Below are 22,363 nucleotides of genomic sequence, written 5' to 3'. Positions count from 1 at the left end.
AGGACTCGAACCCACATCTTCAAGTTACAAGAAAGAGTCCAGGTAAGAATACAAAAAGCCTTCTGACAGAGCTGTTCAACAGGAGGTTGTGGACTCTCTTTCTGTGGAGGTTTTTAAACAGAGGTCGGAAGGCCTTCTGTCATAGGTGTGTCAGTTGAGATTTCTGCATTGCAGAGGGTTGGACTAGATGACCCTTGGGTTCCCCCCAACTCTACAGTTCTATGACAACGCCCACCCTGGATAACAGTTGCTCAAAACTATTGTGTCCTTTATGCTCCTGGAGGCTTTAAGCAGCGGGTGCTGGTCAGAGGCCCCCCAGAAGCGTTGATTAATGTTCTGATGTCTGCTAAGCCCTCGCCAGAAACACACACTCCAATATTAATATTGCCGCTGTGTGCCATTCCAGCTGGCTGGGCCCAGAAAGGGGCGGGGGGGGGGCGCTATGGGAACCTAGACCTTTTCCCTGGGCCATCACTGGGATTAGGTGATGTCGTTCAATCATCCACGGATCCCCCTGGAGATTAAGGTATTTTTTCCCCCTGGGCAGATTAGGTGGCATTATCAAGCGATTGTGGGGTCTGAGCTCCCCCCGCTTCTGGATTTAAGGATATTGGATAGGCCTGTGGGGTAGAGAGCACCCCCCCAAGCGAAATCAGAAATGAAAGTGATCAGGCTAAGCTTGTGAGGACATCACAAAACATCTCTTTTATTGGAGTTACAAGAGAGATTTGAGGGGAAGAGGAGAAAAGCCCGCAGATTAATGCGGCCAGGTGCATTTTTAAACGGGGAGGGGGGTGCCCAGATACAATTGGACTCCCCTTCCCAGGAAGGGGCCTCTTACACAAAGGAAGGATGGTTGACAGAGGAGGAGAAAGGCGCCTCTAGCCTTCCCCTTTTGCCGCTTCCAGCTTCCAGCCTCCTAACATCTCTCACCCGGCGTCAGATCTTCCTCGACGGTGCGCCCACGCGGGCGTCTAGAGGTCCCCGAAGTTGGCCACCAGGGCGGCGCTGTAGATGAGGTCCGAGATGCTCCCCAGGGAGGTGCGAGGCGGAGGAAAGGCGTCCCAGCGGCCCGACAGGGCGGTCCACGCCGCGGCCTCTTCCTCTTCTCGGACATTGCTCCCCGGCCACCGAGGGTGCGCCGCCGCCTCCTCCCAGCCCAGGAAGACCGAGGCGCTGCCGGGCGGCGGCGTGGCGCTCAATCCCGGCTGCCCATCGGGCTTGCTGCCAGCCTGAGCCCGGCGGGGCGCGGCGCTGCTCTTGATCCTGCGGGCGCGGCGGTTCTGGAACCAGACCTGGGGGGAGAGGGAGCCGATGAGAGAAGGGGCATTGAGAGGCAGGGCTCCTCCCGAGGCGGAGGAGCCGTCGGGGCTCACCTGGATCTTGGCCTCGGGCAGCTGCGTGAGCTCGGCCAGGCGCTCGCGCGTCCCGATGTCCGGGTAGGGCAGGGCGGCGAAGACGCGCTCCAGCTCGCTCAGCTGGCCCCGACTGAAGGTGGTCCGCTTCCTCTTCCTGGGGCCGCCGCCGCCGCCTCCCTCCGTCCGGGGACCTGGGGATGCGAAAGAAGGCAGACGGGGCGGGCAGTGCTCGGGAGGGAGGAGGCGGCTTCTTCCTAGCCTCCCCCTCTCCAGGTCCCACCCCCGCCCCCCCAGCACCGAGCGCCCCGCAACCCACCTCCACCACCAGGCTGCTCCCCGCGCTCTCCGGCCGCCCCGTCGGGGAAGAGAAAGGGCGGCGGCACCCGGAGGACGCGCGCCCGCTCCCTGCTGCCCATCGTGGCGGCGGCTCCTGCGGCTGCTCAGGCTGGTCGTCTAGCTTTTATCCCCTCGGAGACCGACCAGCGTCATCCCCCCCCCCCGGGCGGGCTCACATCTGGGACCAGCCCCCCCCCCGCCACCTAACGCAGTTCGGGCACCTGGAGAGGGGAGGGGGAAGAGGAGGGAGCGCCCGTCGGGCGCGGGAGCTGTCCTTGGTCCTGAAGTGCCCGCCTTGGGCAGCGGCTCTAGAGACCAGCCTGGAGTCCAGCCGAAGAGGTGCGCTTTCCTGGAGTCCAACTTCTCGGGCACACGCAGGAGGCCTGTCTTTAGAGAGGCAGTGTGGTGTAGTGGTTAGAACCAGGACCTGGGAAACCGGGTTCAAATCCGCAGTCTGCCATGAAGCTCACGTTTATGGAGACAGATGAAAGGATAGCTTCTCTGGTCAGAGGCTGTTTTTTGTTTCCCCCCCCCCATGGTAAATCTTTATTGGTTTAAAATACAGACGTAAATGATCATTTACAACCAAGGCAAGTATAGAAAAATTCAATACAGAAGAAAAAACATCACGACATAGAAGTAAGAAAAAAGTTAAAAAGACGGAAAAGAAAGAAAAGACAAAGGAAAAAGAAAAAAAACCCCAAAATTTATACAAAATCATGTTCATCAAATAAAAATTTCTGCTTAAAACTTCCAATTGTTCTCATTATACTATTTCTATTATCATGGTTTTGTCGCACAGCTTTGCGTTATATCCTTTTTCATATATTCCACTAAGGCATTTGTTTCATTTATTTTTGTTCACAAGTATCATTCAAGTTCTGCTAAAATGGTATCACTTGTACAATATAATCTTATATATTCCTTAAGTATTTTCCATTCTCCATATGTTTTCTGATTTAAAGCTCCCCTGACTTTACCCGTCAGTTTTGCTAGTTGGAAATATTCTATCATTAGTGTTTGCCATTCTGTTATCGTTGGTGGTGTTTCACTTTTCCAGTTTCTCGCCACGAGTATTCTTGCTGCCGTGATTGCATACATGAACAACGGTCTTATATTTTTAAAAAGATTCTATTGGCAATATTCCTAATAAAAAAATCTCTGGTCTTTTTTATGACGGTAAATTTGAATAGTTTCTTGAGTTCGTTGTAGATATTATTCCAGAAATCATATATGATTGCACAGGTCCACCACAGATAGTATGACCCTATCTCCTTCTTGTGACCTGCCTTTATACATTTTAGCAAGTTTTGATGGGGTTTGGTGCCATCTGTATAACCTCTGGTTAGAGGTTCTAGGTTCAATCCCCGTATGAGATGGCTGCATATTCCTACACTGCAGGGGGTTGGACTAGACGATCCTTCTAACTCTATGATTCTAAGTCCGCACAGCACAGAGTTAAACAGTGGAACTCCCTGCCACTGGATGTTTTTAAAATAGGATTGGGCAAATTCATGGAGGAGGAGAAGGTTAGTGATGACTACCAGCCAGGATGGTTATGCTCTGCCTCCAGAGTCTGGTCCAGCGATGCTTCTGAATACCAGAGGGACCCTGGGCTCAGTTCCTGCCTGTGGGTTTTGCATTGGTTGCCCACTGTGAGAAGTGGATGCTGGACTAAGTGGGCCAGTGGCCTGATCCAGCAGGCTCTTCTGCTGCTATTATGAGGGTCAAATGCTTAACGTGCAGCTCTGGCCCCCATGCATTCAGTTACTCCGAGAGCTAAACCTGAGTTCAGTACTCCATAGTTTGTGTGCATAGAATATGCCTGGCAGTGACCCCAGAAGTGTCTGCTTCAACAGCAAAGCCATGCTTACTTCCAAGGAAGTGTGCATAGGATTGCAGATTAACCCTGTGTCATGTCCCATTATATCTGATTGATCTGCCCCATAAAAAGCCCTTAATATTATGTACTATTAAAGTTGGAAGAGACACTTCAGAGGCCATAGAATCACAGTCAGGGTAGAGTCAGGGTTCCCTACAAAGGGTCATTAATAGAGCCCAACCCCCTGAGATGCAGGACTCTCAGCTAAAGCATCCATTGCAGATGGCCACCCAACCTCTGCTAGAAATCATCCAAGGAGTCCACAACTTCCCGAGGGAGACCGTTCCACCGTCAAACAGCTCTGCCTGTCAGAAAGTTCCTCCTGATGTTTAGTTGTACTCTCCTTTCCTGCAACTTGAATCCATTGGCTCTGGTCCTCCCTTCCGGAACAGCAGATAACAAGCTTGCCCCCTTTCATGTGACGGCGCTTGAGATATTTGAAGGTGGCTCTCAGCTCTCCTCTCAGCATGGGCGTAGCCAGGGAGGGGCAGCTGCCTCCCAAAATCAATAAAAATGCATAGCTAACTGAGGTTCTGCCCCCCCACAAAGGCCTGTCCCCCTAACAAAAATCCTGGCTACGCCCATACCTCTCAGTCTCCTCTTGCCCAGGTGAAACATGCTCAACTCCCTCCATTGTTCCTCACAGGGAACCATTCCTCATGATTCCAGTCCCATCTGCTGGAGTAACGGTGAAAGAGTCTGCCCCACTTCCTGCTCAACAATAGTATGGTGTAGTGGTTAGAGTGCTGCCTAGGGTTGCACCATGCATTTAAAGCACCCCCCCCGAATCTTGGGGACTGTAGATTAAGGGTGCTGGGAGTTGTAGCACTGGGAGAGGGAAGCTACAGTTCTCTGGATGGGGGGTTTGCTTTAAATGTACATCCCTAAGGACCAGAGAAAATTGGGCTTCAAATCCCCCAGTCAGTGGCTGGTTGGTGACCTGCAGCCGGTCTCCCTCTCTCAGCCTCACCTGCCTCACATGGGTGATTGCATGGATAAAACAGAGAGGGAGAGCCATGCCTGCCACCTTGAGCTTGGAGGAAAAGTGTAGAAATCAATAAAACCCTCTCTTCGTCAAGCGAAAGGTCTCTTTTAACCAGTCCTCATTAGACTTAAGGCTTTCCAGACACCCCCACATTCCCAAATTATCATCATCTTGATCACCCTAACTCTACGAAAGGGCTTGGCTACCTTCTGGCCTGCTTCTTGATGACTGTGTGGGGCAGGCAGAACATCCGCCCCTCCCCTCCACCAGCCTCAGGCTCCGAAGAGAGACTGGTTCCCCCCCTCCCCCCACTTGCTGGTCCCAAAGCTGACAAGGCATCTTTATTCCCAGTTCCCCATGTTTGAAACAGAGTCATTTCAGATTTAGGTGCTGAGAAATATTTGCCCTCCTGGGCTCCAAAATTAGTGTTGGACCAACCCTGGGGAATATTTCCCAGTTTGAGGGCCACCCCTGGCCTTTAGACAGCCTTCCAAGGGCCATAGGCCAGGGGTGGGCGGAGCCAGAGGCAAAAGTAGGCGGGTAAAGGAGGCACCCCACCCCTCTTTCAGCAGCAGTCTAGTTTCTACACTGCCTACCCTTGATTCTCCATCCAGGCAAGCAAGAGGGGCGTGGCCAGTACTGAAGGGGCGTGGCCTAGACAGAGGGGTGGCTGGGAGGAGGCGTGGCCTTGGAGAGGGGGCGTGGCCTGGTGGTAATTTCAAGGGCTGGATGGAAGGACCTGGAGGACTTCGGTTCCCTCACCTCATGCATCACACATCTCCAGGACCTGAGCAAAATGTTGCTTTTGCACAATGCAATTCAACACATTACAACCCCAGATCCTGACCATGGAGTTTTAAATAAACATTGAGTCACTGCCAAATGACACGTGTCCCCTGTGAGGCAGTTTAGCATCACCGTTCTTTCTTTTGGTCCCCAAACTACCAGGTGAAACAGGTTGTCCAAACTTGGGCTGCAAAGAACCCCCCTCCCCACAGGCCTCTAGTCCCCAAAAACAAGCAGGCGGGTCCGGTCTTTGGAACTCAGGGCTTTATTTGGCCGCTGTTGACAGTGTGGAGGCCTTTCTGGCTGGGCTCAGGCAAGATCCTCGTCAGACGGGCACCCCAGCCAGTACTTGGAGATGGGGCGCGGGTACCTGGGGTAGACGAAATCCACACGTCGAGTGTTCAGGTTCAGGCGGTAGTACTTGTCTGAGAGGGAGGGAGGGAGGTGCAGAAAGGGAGGAAGGAATCATGTTAATTTGGCTTCTCACTTCTCCAACCTTAAATTCAGCTCTCTGGATTTCTGCAGCAATTTGAGGTTTTTAAAAAATATCCTCATCAAAGTTCACCAGGCACAGGTCGCTTCTGTTTTGACCACATGTGCACCTTTTTTCCCTAACAGAAAGCATTTTTCGTTGGCATTTTTTCCACTTACCTTTGAATAGTTATGCACACTGTCCCCTAATATATTCATTTCTGTACCCAACAGTTGGCTGGAGAACTGCAGACCAGAATCTGGATGTAGGTGAATGCTGAAGGGCGACTGCATTTCAATAGTCTTTATTATAATTTTTGAAATGCTAATCTGATAAATTTGAGGTCGCCTTACCCCAGCTACTTGATCAGTGGACCTGGCAGTGTTACAAGTGTCCCATAATCCTCGTTTTCGCTACCTGGAGATGCCACTGAGGATTGAGGCTGGGACTTTCTGCATGCCAAGCAGATGTTCTTCCACTGAGCTACTGTGGGATAACCAGCCTCACGTGACCAGCATTCTTAAGTCTAAATAATGCATGACGGGGTTAAGACCATAGAGTAAGCTGTCCTGCCAGGCTTAGCTCACCTTGGGAGGGACTAGGTCATTAAACCTTTGTTCCCTTAGTCTACCAGAGAAGCTCAAGGTGTGAGGTCTGAGTTGCAAACCGCATGACTCTTACAAGCCACTCTTGAGTTCCTATACCAATTCTAGAAACTTTTGCCACTTTGTACCTAGCCAAATTTTACTGCCTGTGCATTTTTTTTCCTGCACGCTAAATGGAAAAGCACATGAATTGCTTCAAAATTGGGAAAGGAGTATGACAAGGATGTATATTGTCTCCCTGCTTATTTAACTTATATGCAGAATTCATCATGCGAAAGGCTGGACTGGATGAATCCCAAGTCGGAATTAAGATTGCCGGAAGAAATATCAACAACCTCAGATATGCAGATGACACAACCTTGATGGCAGAAAGTGAGGAGGAATTAAAGAACCTTTTAATGAGGGTGAAAGAGGAGAGCGCAAAATATGGTCTGAAGCTCAACATCAAAAAAATGAAGATCATGGCCACTGGGCCCATCACCTCCTGGCAAATAGAAGGGGAAGAAATGGAGGCAGTGAGAGATTTTACTTTCTTGGGTTCCATGATGACTGCAGATGGTGACAGCAGTCACGAAATTAAAAGACGCCTACTTCTTGGGAGAAAAGCAATGACAAACCTAGACAGCATCTTAAAAAGCAGAGACTTCACCTTGCCAACAAAGGTCCGTATAGTTAAAGCTCTGGTTTTCCCAGTAGTGATGTATGGAAGTGAGAGCTGGACCATAAAGAAGGCTGATCGCCAAAGAATTTATGCTTTTGAATTCTGGTGCTGGAGGAGACTCTTGAGAGTCCCACGGACTGCAAGAAGATCAAACCTCCATTCTGAAGGAAATCAGCCCTGGGTGCTCACTGGAAGGACAGATCCTGAAGCTGAGGCTCCAAGACTTTGGCCACCTCATGAGAAGAGAAGACTCCCTGGAAAAGACCCTGATGCTGGGAACGATGGAGGGCACAAGGAGAAGGGGACAGCAGAGGACGAGATGGTGGGACAGTGCTCTCAAAGCTACCAGCATGAGTTTGACCAAATTGGGGGAGGCAGTGGAAGACAGGAGTGCCTGGCGTGCTCTGGTCCAGGGGGTCACAAAGAGTCGGACATGACTAACAACAACAACAAGTAAACCATTTTTAACTTGTGAACCCACAAGTTTTTAAAGTCCTAACTGCCTATGTTTCTAAGCTTTGCCATGTTGCATATTCTGCAATTTTAAAACTGGACTGGGGTTCTCTCCCTAAAATGTGCTTGCCCCAAACCTGGGTCTTGGCATCCAGGGAGTTCTCTTTTTGTGCTATTCCCCCCTCACCAGCAACAGCCATGGCCCTTCCTCCATGCCATGTACTCACTGCCAACGAAGAAGTAGACGCTCTGGAAGGGCTGGCACGGGGTGGTCCCGCCCAGCAGCCAGTCCAGGTCCGAGGACTCTGAGCTGGGTTCGCCTTGCCAGTCCCATGCATTCCAGCGTCCCCAGCGCTGGCGCTGGCGGTACTTCCTGCGGTGCCGGCGTGATGACTTCCTTGCTGGGTGGCGCTGGGCAGGGCTCTGTGCCACGTAGATCCGGCCGAGCATCACAGCATCCAGGCCGCTGGGCACGCCTTTCCAGTCGCGGCTGATGAAACGCGCCCTGCTGGCCCCACCTGGAAATGGGGAGAGGGGACGTCAGAAGAGCTGGGCAACAGGCAAGGCCAGGCTTTCCTCAGGCCATCCCCATAGACTTGGGTCTCTGTACATGGGCAGAGGAGGGTGACTGAGTCAATCGAGGGACTGGCAACCAAGCCTTACGAGGAAGGGTTAAGGCAGCTGGATATGTTTGGCCTGGAAAAAGGGAGACTTGTTGCGGCAGCAAGTTCCCTAGCTTAACTGCACACTGAGCCAACAGCGTGTTGCAGCAGCAGAAAAGGCTCATGCAATCCTAGGCAGCATCTGCAGAAGTCTAGTGTCCAGATCAAGGGAAGTGATATTACTGCTCTATTCTGCCTTGGTCAGATCCACCTGGACTCCCATGTCCAGCTCTGCACACCCCAGTTTAAGGAGGATATTGTCAAGCTGGAATGTGTGCAGAGGAAATGGGGTCGTCTTCTGACTTTTGACTGAGCTGAGCCCCTTCCCTTAAAAAATATAGTAAGATTCCAGTCCTCATGGGATGGCATAAACCACTGGTTAAAATCGGAAGCTGCCCTAGACCATCTTGCTCAGCGTTTTCAACACGTACTGGTAGCAGCTCTCTGGGGTTTCAGGCGAGGAGACCTTCCCAGCCCTACCTGGGGATGCTGGAACCTTCTGCATGCCAAGCAGCTGCTCTGCCACTGAGCCACATCCCTCCCCAAATGTATGAACAGGGCAGGAGTCCCGTCCTCTCTTGCCCCCGGCCAGCTCAGCAGGGTGTGGCCCAGCTGTGGGTCCCTGCAGAGAGAGGGGCTCAGCCCGGACACCCCACACCCTCCCGCTGCTGCCCTACTCACTGCGCCGCGAGCCCCCGAAAAGTGCTTGGAAGATGTCCTCCCAGCTGTCGCCCTTGAGCACGGCGTAGTGGTCAAAGACCAGCGAGGGGGACGTGGCCTCACAGTCCTCCCGTGTCGGCTGCTTGGAGAAGTCGTAGGACCAGTACTTCCGCCCTGGGGAGGCAGACGGAGAAGGGATTCAGCACCAGGCAGGGGAGAAGAGATTTCACAGAGGGCTGCGCCAGGATCCACAGGGACAGCAGATCCCACTGCCAACCTCCCTTGTTCCTGGTGCAAATCTTCCCAGACCACCTCTTCTTCAATGGCAGGGAGGAGGGTGCCAGCCCTGAGATGGGTCTTGCAAACCGGGCACCACCTTCCCATCATGCCATTGCAGGGGGTGTAGGTTCTAAACTTAAATTTATAAGGCATCAAGAAAAGGTTCAGGAAAGGCTCTTCCGTTTAGAGAAGGTCAGGAAAAGATGACGTGTTAGGCCATGTCAGCCTGGAGAAAGGGGACGGAGAAGAGTTTTTCTCCCTGTCTCCTAACGCTAGAACTCGTGGACGAAGCTGAATGTTAGAAGATTCAGGGCAGAGAAAATAAAGTCCTTCTTCGTGCTGTGCAGTGTTAAACTCTGGAACTCCCTGCAACAGGAGCCAGCGATGGCCACCATTGCGGATGGCTGTATTGAACAAATGGAGGGGAAAGCTACTGATGGCTCCGAGACACAGTGGTCCTACTTTGCCTCCTGGCTCAGAGGCAGCAGTACTTGCTGGAAACCAAACTTATGCTCGAATCCTGCTTGTGGGTTAAACTGTGGAACTCCCTCCCACAGCAGACGGTGATGGCCAACGGACTAGATGGCTTTGTAAGAGGAGTAGACCAATGCGTGGAGAAGGAGGAGACAGGCAGTCAGGTTGTGCATCCACAGCAGTGACCAGAGGAGGAATGACCGCTGGGAGGAGCCCAGAGAGAAGAAACTCCTTGGTGCATCTGCAGCAGCAGCACAACCGGACGCCTTCCTCTGCCCCAGCTGCAACAAAACATGTCTCTCCTGTATCAGCCTCCGCAGCCACAGCAGGCGCTGCGACTCTCCAACCGCTTGGCCTCGCCCCCAAAGACACACTCCTCCATTGTCTCCCGAGACAGACGGATGTCAGTCATTATTAAGCAAATCCATGGAGGAGGAGAGGGCTTCCAGTGGCTCCTAGCCAGGATGGCTCTGCTCTGCCCCTGAGTTTGGATTTGATATCCCGCTTTATCACTACCCGAAGGAGTCTCAAAGCAGCTAACATTCTCCTTTTCCTTCTTCCCCACAACAAACACTCTGTGAGGTGAGTGGGGCTGAGAGACTTCAGAGAAGTGTGACTGGCCCAAGGTCACCCAGCAGCTGCAGACACGAAGCCGGTTCACCAGATTACAAGTCCATCGCTCTTAACCACTACACCACACTGCCATTGGAGGCAGCCATGGTTCTGAACAGCAGTTGCTGGAAACCCCAGGAGGCGAGAGGGCTCTTGGGCTCGGATCCTGCTCAAGAGTTTACCATGGGGGCACCTGGCTGGCCACTGGGAGAACAGGATGTTAGACTAGATAGCCAACTGGCCGGATCCAGCAGCCTCTTCTTATATTTCTTACGCTCGTTTGTTAAGGATTCTGTGTCGCGCCTCAGTCGCCTTTCCTCTAAACTACACTTCCCAAGATTCTTTGGGGTTGGGGGAAATGTGTCTTAAGCACGCTTCAAAGGCAGAATAAACTCCCTCGTGTTTGGGGACCGCACCCCCAGCCTCACCTTGGAAGAAGTAGACCCTCTCGCTGGAGAAGTAGCTCTGGGCAGGTAGGGCAAAGGCAGCGTCCAGGTCGTCAGGGATGCCCTTGAACCCGTCCGAGATGTTACGGGGGAAATCCGGCTCCAGGACTCCGTCAGCAAAGCGCCAATACAGGCTGCCCTGGAGGAGAGAGGAAGCCATGGGCAGGTGGGGGTCAGGGATGCACGTCAGCTGAGGTGGGGGGCTGCGTGAACCCAGGGCCATCTTAAGTATATCCGTCGCCATGGTGCAAAGATCCCACTGGCACACACACACACACCCCGTTTCACAGAGTTGCCAACCTTTTTACGGCTCTGCCGGCAGCTTTGCAGGGCTGGAGGAGGCGGGCAGCGGCTGGAGGGCGGCTCCTCCGGTGGGGAAGAGGCAGAGGCCCTGGGCACAGTGCTGCTTCAGCGAGGCAGGCGAGGTGATGCCAGGAGGTGCCACGCTGTGCCCACCCTCCGCCTCTTCCCTGGCGCCCTCCAGAACTTGGCGCCCTGGCACTCCATGCCACTTGCCTCTATAGGCAAGACACCCCTGCCTGATCCACAACCAAGTTCAGAAAAATCAAGAGGTGCCGGAGCTGACAGCCCCCTTCTCTGAGCTGGGACCCTCCAGAGGCCTAAAAGCTGTCTGGGGTTATCCCTCGTTTAGAGCTGGATAGGGAAAGGGCTGAGGCCCCACTTACTTTCCAAGCTCACATTAAGTTCTCTGCATTTCCAAATCAGGTTTTTGTGTGTGTGGTGGTGGGGAGAAATCATCATGAAAAGTCATCAGCGTTTAAGGGCGATTTTCTTCCACTCTACACCTTTTAACATGGAGTTTGGACTGAGAGGCCCATCTCTGCAAAGCGATTTCCCCCAAATATAACACATTTTTGTAAGTTCCCCACTACTGAGATATGAATTTTTGCGTACTGTGATGTTCACTTCTGTGCAATTATTAATGCTTATGATTTAAGTCTATATGCCACAGTTCTTCAGGAGACCACAGGGCGGTTTACAATATACAATTCTATTCTTTTTTATTTAATTTGCTCTAATAATCTCAATTCCTGCCAACCTAGCAGGTCAAAAGCACGTCACCCTCATGGTAAGGGAGGATGGTGGGAGTTGTAGTTTGAAACATCTGCAAGGCGCCAGGTTTGGCAAAGGCTGGGCCAGGGGGCCAGGAGGGGAACTGGGGTGCGTGAGCCTCTCACCTGGAAGATGTAGGTCTTGCCCTCGCAGTTGACGCGGGTGAAGGCGGCATCGATGGGGCCCTCAATTCCCCACACTTCCTTGATGAGCTTGGGGTACCCCGGCCTCACGCTCTTCTCGTCCAGCTCGTAGAAATACTTTCCTGGATCAGGGAGGGAGAGGAAGAGACAGGTGGAGGAAGGTGAAAATTTGTTCCCAGAATCCCTAACTTTGGAACTCCCTCCCCGGAGAAGCCAGACGGGCTCCCTCCTTGCTGTTCTCCTACCGGCACATGGAGACCTCCTTGTTCCTACAGGCTTTGGGGAAGTCACTGTTTTTAAGGAAATGGATGGTGCTGTGATGTTTTAATGTAATGATCTGCATGTTTTAAAAGATCACACATGTACACATAATTTGGGGTCACCCAGCCAGATGGGTGGGGTATAAATAATCAAATTATTCTTATTCTTATTCTTATTCTTATTTGCTATCTAAAAAATAAATGGACTTTTGAAATTTAAATAAAAAAACCTCTCCTTTAAAGGTGTACCTTGTTCTGCACTTTGGAACTCAGTTTCCCCCGCGTTTTCCCTCTTTTATTGCTGGATTGTGCGGCAATGATTTATGTGTCTGTGTATAATTGTTGTGCTCCTTGCAATAAAGTCGGCTAATAAAAAAAGTAAAAGATAAATGGCTGCGTTTGCACCTTGGGCTCCAAACGCCTGGGGAGTTGTGGCCCCCTGCAGGTCTCTGGGCCCCTCAGAGCCACGTCTGGATTGTGGGTGCTGGGGTCAGCTCCCCGCCCCCCTGACCCAGACTGTACCCCGGAAAGCGTAGATGGAGCCGTTCTTCAGGCTGGTGAAGGCGTCAAAAGGAGCCCCGCTGCAGGCCTCCTCCTCCTCTTCCGGGGCGTCGGTCGGGGCCTCTGTCTCGGGCAAGGGGGCTTCTTTGGTGGGCTCGACCACACCCCCCTCCTCCTCCCCCGTCCACACATCGGCGTACTCAAACCACGCGGTTGACTCGGGGGCTCCGGTGGTGGGCGTGGGCGTGGGCTGGGGGGTTGTGGCGTTGGGGAGGTCGTAGTAATCCTGGTAGTCGTCTTCCGGCTGCGTGAAAACGTCTCCGCGGGTCACTGAGGTCGGGGGAAAAGGAGAGATGCCAGGTGAACGTTGGCAAATGGATGGGGGAGGGCACTCTCCGTGACTTCCTCTCAGAAGATCCTGGGAACTATAGTTCACCCCTTGCAAAACATTTCCCAGCACCCTTAACAAACTTCCCTTCCCACAATCTCCTGTCTCCTGTGCCAATGTGCTTTTATTACAAGGGGCGTTTGCTCATTTAAAGTGCACAGCTTCCCCTCAGGGAATCCTGGGAACTGTAGCTTATGCCTCATGAAGCTACAATTCCCAGCAGTGGTTAACAAACCGCAGGGACAGAGGAATGCGTCTTATTCCAAGTCAGACTCGTGGTCCCTCTAGCTGGGTGTTGTCTCCACTGCTTGGCAGAAGCTCTCCAGGATTTTGGGAGAGATGCAGCCAGGGGCTGAATCTGGGGCCTTCTGCATGCAGAGCAGGTGTCCTGTGCCCCTGAGCTGCTGACGATACCTTTGTGGTTTTTTTAAAATAAATTTTTATTGTTTTCAACATGTAATTCTTTTTCCAACAATCCTTATTGTCACATTATAATCCCTTTGACTCTGCCGATTCCTGACTTCCCTCCCTCCCAACCGCTGGTATATACATCACATACTTTTTGCATATATTATTGTCATAACTCTACTGTTTTACATTGGAAGTGTTATTCCAGTCCTGCTAGTGTCTTAATATTTTTGTTGTTCTCCTTTATATCTTCAATAAATTTATTCCAATTGTTATTGTATCTCTGGTCCTCTTGGTCCCGGATCCTTCCTGTCAATTTGGCAAGTTCCGCAAAATCTATCATCTTCACCTGCCACTCCTGGATGGTTGGCAAATCTTGTGCTTTCCATCTTTGGGCCGGTAAAGTTCTTGCGGCGGCTGTGGCATACATGAACAAGTTCTGATCTTTTATTTTAATTTCTTTTCCCACCAGACCTAGCAAAAGTGCCTCTGGTCTTTTAGGAAAAGTATACTTATGCTGACGATACCTTTGGATTTGCAGGCAGTCCAGTAGTCACTGCAGCAGCTCTGGTAGTACATGCAGAGATCGTCACACTGGCATTTCCTCTCCTTGTTGAAGCCGTCATTGCAGCGCCCCTCGCAGGTCTCTGGGCAGCGGAAAAGAGAACCATCGACGAGGACGGAAGGAGGAGGGAACCCCGACAAAAGAAGAGCGGCAAGAGAAATGGGTGAACTACGCAGAACTGGCTAAACTGATATACAAATTGCGAGAGAAGGACAACTGTGACTTCAAAGAAGAATGGGAACTTTTGGCAGGTTTTGAATATACAAATGTATTGATTGTTAACATAGTAGATAGATAATATAAGGATTTATACAATTTTACAGTATGCAGAGAACAATATGAGTTGAGAAATCAGAGAGAGGAACTGAGGGAAGTCTTGGGGGGGAAGAATGAATATGAGATGTTTTGATATTTTGTTATGTTGAAATTGTTAATTAAAAAAAATTAAAAAAGAAAAGAAAGAAAGAGAACCAGCAAAACAGCAAGGAGTAATGGGAAGAGTTAAGAGTTAAACTATGGAACTCCCTCCCAGGTACATATTGATATAGGGATGTATTAGATAAAATGTAAAGAAATACACAATAATAAGAGTACATTCATTTGTAAAAAAAGGAATAGATAACGGGATAGACAGGAACTCCAAAGTGTTGGTATATATATGATTTTGGAATAGTTTTTTGTCCTTTTGTTTTGTTTTCCTTTAAGTATATAAACTTTGTATACATGCTGTAAATTACAGGATAATAAGCCTTGTGATGTAATATGATAATGTTTACCAATGTAACATAAGAACTTTAATAAACAAATAAAACTGGGGGGGGCCTATGGAACTCCCTCCCACAGGAAGCAGTAATGGACACCAACCTGGATGGGTTTAAAGTGTCCTGAGGGTAAGAGCCACTCGGCAGTGGGGCGGACTCCCTCTGAAGGCGGTGGACTCTCCTTCCTTGGAGGTTTTTAAGCAGAGTTTGGGTGGCCATCTGTCAGGGATGCTTTAGCTGAGATTCCTGCATTGCAGGGGGTTGGACTAGATGACCCTATGGGGTCCCTTCTAACTCTACAATTCTCTGATTCTATGAAAAGAGGATTGGACACATTCCTGGAGAATGCTATGGATGGCTCCAAGCTATGATGGTTTTGCTCTGCCTCCACAATTTCTGGAAACTGCAGGAGGGGAGAGTTGCTCTTGGGCTCGAATCCTGCTTGTGGGTTTCCTATGGGCGTCTTGGGTGGCCCCTGTGAGTACAGGATGCTGGATCCGGTGGCCCCCGGCCTGATCCTGCAGGCTTTTCCTAGGTTCTTACATTCCAAAGACCAAGGCAGGTGGTCTGTTTGTCCCCGGTCAGGGCTGGCACCAGGGGGCGCCACATAGCAACTCCACTGTGACTGCCATTTGCACAGGATAGGCACTGCGTGAATTAGGTAAAGGTAAAGGTACCCCTGACCATTAGGTCTAGTCGCGTACGACTCTGAGGTTGCGGTGTTCAGGAGCCGGTGTACAGCTTCTGGGTCATGTGGCCAGCATGACTAAGCCGCTTCAGGCAAACCAGAGCAGCGTACGGAAACGCTGTTTACCTTCCTGCCGGAGTGGTACCTATTTATCTACTTGCACTTCGACTTGCTTTTGAACTGCTAGGTGGGCAGGAGCTAGGACCAAACAACGGGAGCTCACCCCGTTGCGGGGATTCGAACCGCTGACCTTCTGATCCTAGGCTCTGTGGTTAATATGTGCCAATTCAGGCTCGCTATGGGGAGAAGGGAGAGGGAATCGACTCCATCTCTTGCTGTCTGGATTGGTTGCCAAGCTGCTTTTGGAGCCTGGGAGACCCGCGCAGAGATTGGGGCCTCCACTTGGCTTGCAAGCCGTGGGCAAGAATTGCTGTAGATTAAAACCAAAGCAAGTTTTATCCGGTGGATGGAAGGGTTTGGAAGAGACATTTGGTATTGAGTGAGAAAGTGACACCACGGAGGCCGTGGTATCAAGGATAGAATCACAGAATTGTAGAGCTGGGAGGGACACCCAGAGTCATCTAGTCCACCCCCCTGCAATGTAGACCCTCTCCCTTTCTCTATTCCTTTAATGGCAGAGAAGTGGGGCCGAAATCCACCATCCTTCCTGCGCTTCATTCTTCAAGGGGAAATTCTCCATTCACTTCTGGCAACAAACAGATGCCAATTGCAAGCAGATATCAAGCAATCTGAATGTCTGCTAAGCGCACGTGAAATAAAATTGCAAAATTAGATTGCTTCCTAGGGCAAGGACAGGGAGGAGAATCTTTTTCAGGCCTGAGGGCTGCAGTCCCTTCTACTTAACTTTCCAGGGGCCACGTGACGGTGGTGGGAGGGGTCCTCAGTGAAAGCGGGTGGTGCAACACAGGCTCTGTGCTGTAGGCTGGTTTCTACACAAACACCCCTCCTCCCTTATCCTCCATCCAGGGAAACTAAGAGGCAGGATCAGGGTTCAAGGACAGATTCCCAGCTGGGCAAAGACCCTCACAGGGGGGGGGGGAGGGCAGGGCTGGTGAGGGCTGTGGCGAGTCCCAGGGACCATATTCAGGAAAGTTTTTGATGCAATTTTGACATTTCCCAATGCAATTCAACCTGCCCCTGCCCCCCCCGAAAACCACATTATTGCCTAACAGGAGGAATTTAATCAATCTTTCTGTTTTTTCTTTTGTCCTTTCTCATTCTGATTGTCCTCAGTATCATCCGTGTGTGTGTGTGTGTGTGTGTGTGTGTGTGTGTGTGTGTGTGTGCGCGCGCGCACACACACACACACACACACACATATTGTCCCTGAAACCCATGGGGGGGCACTCAAAGAAGTTTTACTCAGAGTAGAATCTCTGAACATTAAATGAACATGACTCAGATAGGGCCATTGACCTCAAAAACTCTGTTGAAAGGCACCCCGCTTCCAAAGCTTCCCCAACAGATGGACTTGGTAGCCCCTTGTGGCAGGGAGTTCCAAAAGCTAACGCTCCCTCCCGCTCTGAACAGTTTTATCATGGAGACGCACCTAGGCTGGTTGCAAGTTCTCTTGGGATTCCACAGTCAAGAGCTCAAATGGGGGGGGGAGGGAGTTATTGGGGGGTCTTGGTACTCACCCTCAGCAGCAAAGCTCCCCCACAGGCAGCCCAGCAGCAAGAGCAGGCTGAGGAGCTTCATGGCGAGTGGCTGGGCAGGCGGGTGGCCGTCCTCCTCTGATGGGACCCTGGGGGTTGTGCCAGGGATCCTGTTTGCTCAGCCCAGCCTCCCTGCTTCAAAGGGAACACGCAAGGTCACTGGGGTCACCAGCCTCCTCCTCTTCCTCCTCCAACTATCTCTTTCCCTTTGTCACCAACTTTCCCTCCAAAGTCACGGGGGTCGGCGACTGGACGGCTCCACGGCTAAGCCTGCCCTCCTCCACCCTTTCAGCCTTTGAGGGCAAGACGTGCAAAGATGCACTCAGAGTATGGACACATGTTCACACCAGACGTTTAAAGAGCTCAAATACCCCTTTAAAGCAGCCACGGCTCCCCCCCCCAAGAATCCTGGGAGTTGTAGTTTGCTCAGGGTGCTGAGAGATGTTAGGGGAGACCAGGGGTGCCAACTTGAATAAAACATTGTGGGCGCCCAGGTAAGCCCCACCCTGAATAACTGATCACATGACGCAGTGCACACACACCATTTGAATGGGAATGCCTATCAACTTTGAGGGGCCCCGGGACCCACAAATATTTTATTGTGGGGGCTAGGAGTTGGCTCCTATGGGGGCTATTCCTCTGCTGGAGCTACAATTCCCAGAGCAGTTTAACAATCAATCCCCCTTCACAAGGAAGTCTGGGAATCGTAGTGAGGGGAAACGGGGTGTGTGTGTGTCTCCCAACCGCTCTTAGCACCCTTAACATACTACAGCTCCCAGAATTCTCTGGGGGAAGCCATGCCTGTATAAAATGGTATCATAGTGCTTTAAATGTTCGGTTGTGCATGTGATGCTCTTTTGCTTTGAGGAACGTGACTGGAAATGAGTCAGCTTCCCAAATATCTGACGCAGTTTTACAGCCACACTTTTCCCTGATGGAGTAGCCCTGGAAGGGCCTATCAAAATGCAGGCAGCTTGGGGCATAGCCCTACGAGGGCCATGCCAGACTCCCCCCAACCTGGTCCCAAATTTGGGCCTGACTCTAGAGCTTACGCCCCCCGCAAGAGCAACCCCACAACATGTCTAGCTCCTGGGAAGCCACCAAGCCAATATCTGACCAATGGTGTCCGATTGGCTGCCATTATTAGACACACAAGGAAGGCACTTGGCACATGCTCAGAGGCACCTCCGGTATTCAACATGCTGCTGTGTGGTATAGTGGTTGGAGTGCTGGACTAGGACCTGGCAGAGACAAGGGTTCAAATCCACACTTCCCCCCCACCTCAATCGTGAAAGTCCCTGGGTGTGATCTTGGGGGTTTGTCAATGCCTCCCTTGGCCTAACCTGCCTCACAGGGTTGTTGTGGGGGGGTTAAACGAGGAGGTGGAGAACCATGTAGGCCACCTTGAGCTCCTTGGAGGAAAACGGTGGGATATAAATGCAACCAATGGATAATAAGAGCTGGGAGCCCTAACTGTGACACCAGGTCCCACCGCGGTCTGGATTCAAATCCAGCCCTTGGGTCCGTGCCATTCCTAAGGAGCCCAGTTGAGGTGTGTGTGATAAAACTGGGGGGAAGTTCTTTTTCTGCAGTTCTTTCTTCACATCCTGATCCCAGCCGTGAACGGAAGGTCCAGAGGATTCACTTTCCATGGAAAAACATCCCTCCCTGCTCTCTCCCACTCCGCAAACAAAACCCGGTGGAATTTGCTCCCTGATTCCGCCTGGTTACTAATTAATATGAACTCCATCCGGGAGGCTCCCCCCACCCCCCACCCCCTGACGTGACTCTGACTCACTCAGGGGCCAAAGGGGACCCAGAGAGGCTGGGGCCCTCAGGACTCCGAGTCTGCGCCCCAGCTCGGCAAAGGATCCCCTCTCCCTATGTCCAGAGAATTGTAGAGTTGAAAGGGACCCTAAGAGTCATCTAGTCCAGCCCCTGAAATACAGGAATCCCAGCGAAAGAATTTCTGGACGGAATCCCGGACAGGAAGAGCTGTTCCACAGAGGAGCAGACTCCCTTGGAAGGCAGTGGACTCTCCTTCCTTGGAGGTTTTGAAAGCAGAGGTTGGATTCTACGATTCTGTGATTTTATTCTATGGGAGCTGAGCTGGAAGCTGGAGACACAGAAAACTGCTTCCTCTGTGCTGAATCCAAAGCTGTGGCTGATGGAGACCTGTTGGTTGTTAATGCTGTGAACGCCTCCATCCTATGCTCAGCTTGTGGGGTGTAGGGATTAGAGGGCTGGACCTTGGGAGACCAGGGTTTGAATCCTCTCCATTGGTCGTGAAGCTCCCTGGGTGACCTTCTGGGGCAGCCAGTGTTTGTTGTGGGGGAGGAAGGGAAAGGAGAATGTTAACTGCTTTAAGACTCCTTAAAGGTAAAGGTAAAGGGACCCCTGACCATTAGGTCCAGTCGTGGCCGACTCTGGGGTTGCGGCACTCATCTCGCTTTACTGGCCGAGGGAGCTGGCGTACAGCTTCCAGGTCATGTGGCCAGCATGACTATTCTGGCAAACCAGAGCAGCGCACGGAAACGCCGTTTACCTTCCCGCCGGAGCGGTACCTATTTATCACCCTGGTACCTTGGCAGTACTATTTCTCACCAAGGAGCTCACCCCGTCGCGGGGATTTGAACCACCGACCTTCTGATTGGTAGTGATAAAGTGGGATATCAAATCCAAACTCCTCTTCTTCTTCTCTCAGCCTAACCTTCCTCACAGGGTTATTTTGAGGATTGATTGAGGAGTGGGGGAGGGTTGCGAATGTGCTTCCCGCACGGATCACATTCGCAACCCGAGCATCCACTGTAAACACAGTAAATGGGGGAAATAAACATATATGTATCAATAAAACCATATACCCTATGATAACATCAAGGTTGCTGGTTCAATCCCTGTATGGGATTAATAATAATAATAATAATAAAAATAAATATTATTTATATCCCACCCTTCCCAGCCGAAGCCGGGCTCAGAGCGGCTAACAACAACCTGCACTGCAGGGGGCTGGACTACATGATCCTTCCAATTCTATGATTCCGAGACCACACAGCACAGAGTTAATCCGTGGAACTCCCTCCCACTGGAAGCAGTGATGGCCACCGACTGGGATGCTTTTAAAAGAGGCCTGGGCAAATTCAAGGAGGAGGAGGAGGAGGTTATTGATGGCTACTAGCCAGGATCGTCTGCTCTGCTCAGGGTCCCTCGCAATGCGACAATTCTACACCCCGTTGACCATTGTCTCGTGGGAGCCGACAGCCCCGCTCCCCTTGCAATGCGGACTGCCCACACCTGGCATCAGCGAGGGAATTGAGCGAAGGGATTTACACACCACCCTGATTCTTTAATCGGCAGGTGCCAAAGCCGGCTTCCCTCGCCCTCCCCAGGCCTGGAATCCACTTAAAGGCTCTGCCTGAAAATCCTCTCTCCTGACACTCATCCTCCGTTCTGCCAAGGAAAGCCCCTGTCTCTGCCCCCCCCCCCGTACCTCCCACCTGGCGGCTTTGCTGCTACTGCAGAGAGAACTGGTGAGGAACTCTTCCCCCATTAAAAGACTCAGACTCAGGGAAGGGGAGTCAGAAAATATTGAGTCAGACCGTTGATCTATTTAGTTCATTAATGTCTGCACTGGCTGGCAGCAGTGCCTCCCCAGGGCTTCAGGCACGGAGTCTCTTTCCCAGCCCTGCATGGAAATGTCAGGGACCAAGCCTTCTGCATGCAGAGCAGGTGCAAAGTAGGATTCCAGACCTCATGTGTTGGAATAAAGGGTTTAAACTGGAACACAGGAAGCGGCATTGTCTCAGCAGGTTGGTGTCGCCTGGCACTGACTGGCAGCAATGGATTGCCAGGGTTTGGGGTGGAGAATTTCTTACTTGGGATCGAACCTTGGATCTTCTGCCCCTGAGCCAGAGTCCTTTCTGAAGCACTTCCCCCGCATGACAAGGACTCTCCTGCTCAGAGAGGTGGAGGGGCAGGGGCAGGAATCCCTGCAGGCATAAGGCCCCACATCTCTTGCTTCAGAAACCCGGAGGGCCAGCCCCCAGAGACCTCCCTACAAAGCCCCCCTCTGACTGCAGCAGGCCCCACCCACAACCCATGGCCAGAGGCCAAACTTACCTGCTCAGGTGTGGCTTGGGGGACCTGCCGTGTCTCTGGGGGTCAGGCTGCCGCCTTCCGGGTCTCCCACCTTCGCTCCTCGCCACCTCTGGGATCTCTTTCTGTGCAGACGGCAAGAGGATTAGTCTCTCTGCAACGGCCCCCAAACACAGGCTTGGCTCTAAAGCTGCAGAGACAGGCAGGGAGATCTTGAATGGACAGAGATAAAAATAAGTTGTCTGTGTCTGAGAGAGAGAGAGAGAACGAACGAGGCTGCATTGCACATCGTACATTGAAAGTGCATTATTTCCCCACTTGGAACTGTCGTTTCTGCTGGGAACTGCAGCTCTGTAAGGGGTGAACTACAGTTCCCAATATTTTCTTGTGGGAAGCCGTTTTATTTTTGTTTTTTGTTTTAAATGCATGTTGTGTATGCAGCCAGAGTCCTCAGAACAACAGGCCATTTTTCTGTTGGCAACAGCTACAGAATAAGGCTGGGAAAATAATAATCTAACTACAGATACCTGAAGAGTTGTTTGGATGGAGCAAACTTGCTTCCTGCTGCTCCAGAGAGCAGGACCCGAACCAAGGGCTTCAAATCCCAGGATAGGAGATTCCCATTCAAGCTGAGGAAGAACGTCCTGACGGTGTGGGCTCTCCTTCAATGGAGGCTTTTAAGCAGAGGCCAGATGTCCACCTCTCAGGGTCGGACTAAATGACCCTTGGGGGTCCCTCCCAACCCTACAATTACATGACGGTGGGGCTGGGAAAGACCCCCTCGACTTGCTGCTGAGGAGCGCATGCTCGCTGAGGCTGATGGGAGTCGTAGAACTGAGTTGAGGAATGCTGATGACCACAAGCCAAACTCTCGTCCAATCCTCGCTCCCCGCCAACTTCCCAAACGCTCCTTCCCCTCCCCACCCCTGAACCCCTTTCCATTCCCCTTAACTGCTCCATGATTCCTGGGGCGGGGGCGTGCAATGTCATGGACCCAAAGGCCGGAGCGTCGCCGAGGACGCGAGCACCACGCCTCGTCCTCTTCGTCTCACCAGGAGGAGAGGAGAGAGGGAAGGAAGGAGGAGGAGGAAGATGCAGTTGCCACGGCGACAGGCCCTCCTTTCAGGGGGAGGTGA

The 22,363-nt window shown here is 51.8% G+C and overlaps 2 protein-coding genes across 10 annotated transcripts; both read right to left on the bottom strand.

Moving 5' to 3' along the window:
* Window positions 1-819: 819 nt before the first annotated feature.
* On the bottom strand, window positions 820-1,820 carry SEBOX (SEBOX homeobox). Of its 2 annotated transcripts, XM_053366373.1 has the most exons (3): window positions 1,675-1,820; window positions 1,377-1,549; window positions 820-1,295 (listed from the first exon to the last, which is right to left on the bottom strand). In XM_053366373.1, the coding sequence occupies exons 1-3, from the start codon at window positions 1,772-1,774 to the stop codon at window positions 975-977; spliced, it is 594 nt and encodes a 197-aa protein (XP_053222348.1). In that variant the 5' UTR covers window positions 1,775-1,820; the 3' UTR covers window positions 820-974. The 2 variants fall into 2 exon arrangements, with proteins under 2 accessions (XP_053222348.1, XP_053222347.1); XM_053366372.1 differs by having other exon boundaries at window positions 820-1,549.
* A 3,774-nt stretch (window positions 1,821-5,594) lies between these two features.
* On the bottom strand, window positions 5,595-22,323 carry VTN (vitronectin). Of its 8 annotated transcripts, none has more exons than XM_053366363.1 (10): window positions 22,222-22,323; window positions 21,252-21,352; window positions 17,118-17,270; window positions 13,973-14,092; window positions 12,671-12,979; window positions 11,871-12,010; window positions 10,654-10,810; window positions 8,882-9,034; window positions 7,766-8,056; window positions 5,595-5,772 (listed from the first exon to the last, which is right to left on the bottom strand). In XM_053366363.1, the coding sequence occupies exons 3-10, from the start codon at window positions 17,176-17,178 to the stop codon at window positions 5,657-5,659; spliced, it is 1,347 nt and encodes a 448-aa protein (XP_053222338.1). In that variant the 5' UTR covers window positions 17,179-17,270; window positions 21,252-21,352; window positions 22,222-22,323; the 3' UTR covers window positions 5,595-5,656. The 8 variants fall into 8 exon arrangements, with proteins under 8 accessions (XP_053222338.1, XP_053222335.1, XP_053222334.1 ...); XM_053366360.1 differs by having other exon boundaries at window positions 21,252-21,417; window positions 22,222-22,314; XM_053366359.1 differs by having other exon boundaries at window positions 21,252-21,439; window positions 22,222-22,297.
* Window positions 22,324-22,363: the final 40 nt, after the last annotated feature.

The sequence above is a fragment of the Podarcis raffonei genome, chromosome 15, assembly GCF_027172205.1.
Source record: "Podarcis raffonei isolate rPodRaf1 chromosome 15, rPodRaf1.pri, whole genome shotgun sequence".
NCBI lineage: Eukaryota > Metazoa > Chordata > Lepidosauria > Squamata > Lacertidae > Podarcis > Podarcis raffonei.
Note: the sequence above shows the minus strand (reverse complement) of the source record. Positions and strands in the feature narration are given on the sequence as shown.